At 40.9% G+C, this 5,691-nt stretch overlaps 1 protein-coding gene across 1 annotated transcript in view; it reads left to right on the top strand.

Moving 5' to 3' along the window:
• The first annotated feature begins 2,504 nt into the window (after window positions 1–2,504).
• The window catches only part of LOC125041701 (disintegrin and metalloproteinase domain-containing protein 11-like), a 215,660-nt gene continuing 212,473 nt past the window's right edge, over window positions 2,505–5,691 (top strand). The window contains exon 1 of the mRNA XM_047636899.1: window positions 2,505–2,561. Coding sequence (XP_047492855.1) covers window positions 2,531–2,561 — 31 coding nt within the window. The 5' untranslated portion in view covers window positions 2,505–2,530. The remainder of the gene's footprint in view (window positions 2,562–5,691) is intronic.

Below are 5,691 nucleotides of genomic sequence, written 5' to 3'. Positions count from 1 at the left end.
GGCCGCCCAGCCATCCACTCTCCCTACAGGGCGTCAAACATCAGATTTAATTGCCAAACAGAACCCTGATAAGAGCACGGTTCCATCCCTTGCCTTTGCGGGAAAACCAGCACCGCCCTCCTCTTTTCTCCCTCTTATCTCTCTCTCTCTCCCCTCTCTCTTCCTCCTTCTCTCTCCTCTCACCCTTCCTCCTATCTTCTCTCTTTCTCAATCCCTCTCTCTCTCTCTCTCCTCTCTCTCTCTCTCTCTCTCTCTCCTCACTCACTCCCCTACTCTCTCTCTCTCTATCTCACTCTCTCTCTCTTCTCTCTCCTTCTCTCTCTTCCTCTCTCTCTCGTCCCCTTTTCTTTTCTCCTCTCCTCTCCTCCCCTCTCTCCTCTCTTTCTCTCTCTCTCTTTTCTCTCTCCCTCCTCTCACTCTCTCTCCTCTCTCCTCTCCCTGCCACTTCTATCTTTTTTTCTGTTTTTCCAATTCTCTGTCCTATCTATCTATCCCATCTTCTTATTCTTCTTTCTTTATCTCTCCCCCCTTTCCTCTCGCCTCACTCTCTCTTACTTATTTATTTTTTATTTCTCTCTCTATCTTCTCCTCCTCTCTCTCACCTCACTCTCTCTCTCTTTCTTTATTTCTTAACGCTCTTTATCTATCTTTCCCCCCTCTTTCCCCTCACTTTACTCTCCTCTTTTCATCATTCTCTCTCGCCTCATTTTTCCCCTCTCTCCTCACTCATTCTCTCTCTCTCCCCATTTTCCTCTCCTCAGTTCTCCCTTCTTCTCTCTCTCCCTCTTCTCTCTCTTCCCTCCTCTCTCCTCTCTCTCTTCATCTCTCTCTCTCCTCTCTCTCTCTCTCTCTCCTCTCTCCCCTCTCTATTATATATATATAATATAAAATTATATATATAATATATATATATATATTATTTATCTCACTCCTCTCCTTCCATCCTCTCTCTCCTTTTCTCATCTCTCTCCCTCTCTCCTCTCTCTCCCTCTCCTCTTCTCTCTCCCTCTCTTTTCTCTCTCTCTCTCTCTCTCTCTCCTCGCCTCTCCCCTCCTCCTCTCCTCCTCTCTCTTCCTCTCTCTCACCTCCTCAAAATCTCTCCTCTCTCTCCTCTCTCCCTTTTTCTCCCTCTCCTTCCCCTCTCTCCTCTCTCTCCTCTCTCTTTCTGCTCTCCTTTCTCATCCTCTCTCTTCTCCTCATCTCCCTCCAGTCTCTCTCTCTCTCACCCTGCCTCTCTCTCTCCCCTCTCTCTCTCTCTCCCCCCTTTTCTCTCCCCCCACCCTCCCCCCTCTCTCTCTCCTTCCTCGTCTCTCTCTCTCCTTTTTGTCTCTCTCTCTCTCCTCTCTCTTCTCTCTCTCTCTCTACTCTCCTCTCTTTCACTCTCCCTATCTCTCCTCTCTCTCTCTCTCTCTCTCCTCTCTCTCTCATCCCCTCTCTCCCACTCTCCACTCCTCTCCCCTCCCCCTCCTCCTTCCTCTTCTCCTCTCTTCCTCCCCTCATGTCTCTCTCCCTCCCATCCCTCCTTCCTTCCTCTCCTCTCCCCTCCCTCACCCTCTCCCCCCTCCCTTTTTCTCGCTCTCCCTCCTTCCCTCTCCCTCCTCCCCCTCCCTCCCTCTCCCTCTCTCTTTCCTTTCCTCTTCTTTCCCTCCTCTCTCATCCCACTCTACTTCCCCTCTTCCCCCTCTCCTCTCTCTCTCTCATCTCTCTCCCTCTCCTCTCTCTCTCTCCTCCCCTTCTCTTCTCTCCTCCTCTCTCCTTCCTCTCTCTCTCCTCTCTCTCTCTCTCTCTCTCTCCCTCTCGCTCTCTCTCCCCTCTCTCTCTCTCCTCTCTCTCTCTCTTCTCTCTCTCTCCTTCTCTCTCTCTCTCCTCTCTCTCTCTCTCCCCTCTCTCTCTCCTCCCTCTCTCTCTCTCTCCCTCTCTCTCTCTCTCTCTCTCTCTCTCTCTCTCTCTCTCTCTTCTCTCTCTCTCTCTCTCTCTCTCTCTCTCTCTCTCTCTTTCTCTCTCTCTCTCTCTCTCTCTTTCTATTTCTCTCTCTGTCTATTTCTCTCTCTGTCTATCTCTCTCCCGCCCGCACTCAGTCATTCCTCGCTCTCCGATCATAGATTCCACTCACGGATCTTTCTTTCTTCTCATTTTCCCTCTTTCCTCTTCCTTCTCCATCGCCTCCTCTTCCACTTTCTCCTCTTCATTCTTTTCCTCCTTCGCCATCCTGTTCTCTAACTCCTCTTCCTCCTCCTACTCCTACTCCTCTTCCCGTTTTTGTTTTTGTTTTCTTTTTATTCCTTCTCCTCCTTCTCCCTCTCCCTCCTTCCATTCCTCCTCCCTCTCCTCCTTTCTCTCTCCCTCACTTGCCCCTCCCCCTCCTCCTCCCCCTCCGACTCCCCCTCCCCTTCCCCACCTTCCCCCTGCGCCCTCAATGCCCTAGCCCCTTACACTTCAACCCTTCAGGCTCAACCCTCACGTGGATACTAACAACGCCCCCTCTTCTCCCCTCTTTCCAGACGATAATCCAGATTTCTACGAGGATTACATGAGCGATGAGAGTAACGCTTATCTCAATGGTAAGTGTGTGTTCTGCCCTCTTACCCGTCGAAGAAGGTTTTTGGATTTTTTTAAATTCTTGTATTTCAAAAAAAAAAAAAAAAAAATGTGTCCAAGAAGCGTCTTGGCGAAATGGGCGATTGAAAAACGGATTCATCTCCCTACATCCCCGCTCCCTCGCCCCCCCCTCCCCTCCTCCTCTCCCATACGCGTTCCGAATCCTTCAGTCAAGACTAATTAGATATTCAGAAGATAGAAGAAAGAGAAACTTTGAAGTCTTTCGCTTCTCATCCCCTTCCCCTCCCCTCCCCCTTCCCCCGCACCACTAAAAGCTAAGCCACACTTGTAGACTTGTAGGTTTTGTAGCAATCACAGCCACTGGCACACCACACCCCCACGACAACCCGTCAGCACATTCGTTACCTTACGAGGTTATTTCTTACGCTTCCTTGCCTCTCCGAGACAAGGTTCATATCACGCTGTCACCGATCTCTTACCGTAAAATTAGATCTGCCCATTTCACTGTAAGATATTATCATGTAAATGTAGTGTCCTTAGTCGAAACGGTCCAAAAACCCTCTTCGTCTCTGTGTTCTCTTTTAGTTCTTAGATCGGCTTAAGTATTTAGGATAATGTTCTACTTCCATCACTACTGTTTACTAATATTCCCACCTGTTTTTTCGTTGTTCTTCAACTGACCAAACATATTTGTGTTTTATCTGTCTAAAGTATTGTGGCTTTGTGCACACGGTTCCACTGCTTGGCACACTCCGTCTGACTCTCATGCCAGGTTGACTTCTCTCTCTTGTTCATCGATGTCAGAGCTTGGTACTTAACAGGAGGTCACTGTGCACTCGGCGTGGAACCTTCCTTTAAAATGTGTGTTCAATATGTAACCTTGTGTTAAAGCCTGATTTTGTTGACTGTGGTTACTGTTTACCCAGTGTGAGGGCCTGGTATGTAAGGTATGGCCATAAAGTATCTGCTCGAAGAACTTATAATACTTGTCATAACCTCTGTGGTCTAGATAACGGAAATATTTCCATTCGCTTATGACCATAGTTTTATTTGTATGTTCACTATGTTAGATGATATTTGCTTCTTATGTAACTGAAGTCTGGATAAAGCAAAAAGACATAGTCAGACATATACTTACAAGTCACAGACACACAGGAGTTTAACACATGTTCCTCCTGAGAAAATATCTTGCAATGAACAGTCAGGAAAAGTTATATCATGACATCTCTTGTAACGCAATATATGTGTGCCCTATGAAAGGCATGTTAAATGGCACCACAGTAAATCATGTTCTGCGCACCTTTCCAAAGAATGATAAACCGTCTGCACAAATGCCTAAATTATGACACAGGTGCTTTATGACCATACACAAAGCCTTTAACTGCCACATATGCAAGAGAGAAATATTTCCTCTCTTTCTTAAACAAAGTGAAGATAATTCCTTTTGTGAACATCTTGAAGCTGCGAGATGTTCATAGGATAAACTTTATGTGGGTTTCCACTGTATTAAATTGGATTGTTTGTGTGTAAGTGTTTTTGCTACTTCTCCCCCTTTTGTGTATCTAAGTCTGTGTTATTGTTAATTAATGATTGTGATGATAATGCAGTAGAAAAAAAAGTTGATTTTTAAAAAGGCGCTAAAATTATGATGATACCATTACGATACCATGACTGACAAGCAAAGTTTCAAAGATAATGCTGAAAATAAAGACAGATGATGATTAAAGATCGGTAATCTGATATTTATTATGAAGATAGTTATTATCCGTGACTGTTGTTTCCAGGACGATTATCACTACTCTTGTTATCATCACTGCTGTCATTGTTAACTTATGCTATGATTATTAAAATTGTCATTGTGGTCAATATTGTGTTTAACATCGACATTATCATCATCAACGTCGTCATTCCTAACTTATGTGCTATGATTACTAAAATTGTCATTACTGTCAATATCGTGTTCATCATCATCATCAGTCATCATCATCAGTCGTCATCACCATCATTGTCATCATTATCGTCGTCTTCATCATCATCATCATCATCATCATCATCATCATCATCACAGTTATCACCGCAATTATCGATATTGTATGATAATGATAAACGTTTTATTGCTATTGATAAGATTGACAGTAATAATGATAATAAGGGTCGTGATGTTGGCTGCCGACAATAATGATAATGATGATATTATAAATAATAATAATGATACTCAGACTAATAATAATAACAATAATAGTAATAGTAATGATGATAGTGATGATAAAAATAGTAACAATAAAGATAATAAATAATGATAACGATGATTATGATGGTTATGATAGTATATAATAATGATACAATAATAATGCTGATAATTATAATGATAATATATAATAATGATACAATAATAATGCTGATAACTTTTATGATAATAATAATAAAAATAATGATAATATATTATAATGATAACAATGATAATAATAATTATGATAACAATATTAGTAATAATACCGATGATAGTATTAACGATGATAATAATAAAAGTAATAATAATAATAATAATGAAAATAATAATATTAATAGCTACAATAATAATAATGATAATTATAATAATAATAATAGCATTAATAGTAATAATAATATTGATAATAATAATAATAATAACAACAACAGCAACAGTAATAATAATAATGAAAATGATAATGATAATAATAATGATGATGGTAATAACAGTGGTAATAATTTTCATAATGATAATGAGGATAAGGAGAATGATGATGATGATAAGAATAAGAGTAATAAAGAAGAGGATGATGGCGATAATGATAATATGATAACGTTAATCGAGTTGATAATAATAACATTGATATTAATGTTGATCGTAATGATACTGATAATTATGATAATGATGGTGATAACAATAATAATAACAAAAGAAATTATTACTTTGATACTAGTGATATTGGCATATGATAAAAAAAAAACATTATCGTTGATTATTGTCACAAATTATCACCCTCAGCTAAAGTGATTCTAATGGGAAAAACAAAGAGTAACAGTAATAACATGATTAACACGTCACTAATTATGCTAAAAAAACATTGCAAAGAACACTTACGATTCATGGCATTGATCACTATAATTGCA

This window comes from Penaeus chinensis, chromosome 31 (genome assembly GCF_019202785.1).
Source record: "Penaeus chinensis breed Huanghai No. 1 chromosome 31, ASM1920278v2, whole genome shotgun sequence".
Lineage (NCBI taxonomy): Eukaryota > Metazoa > Arthropoda > Malacostraca > Decapoda > Penaeidae > Penaeus > Penaeus chinensis.
This window is presented reverse-complemented; position numbering and strand designations above follow the sequence as displayed.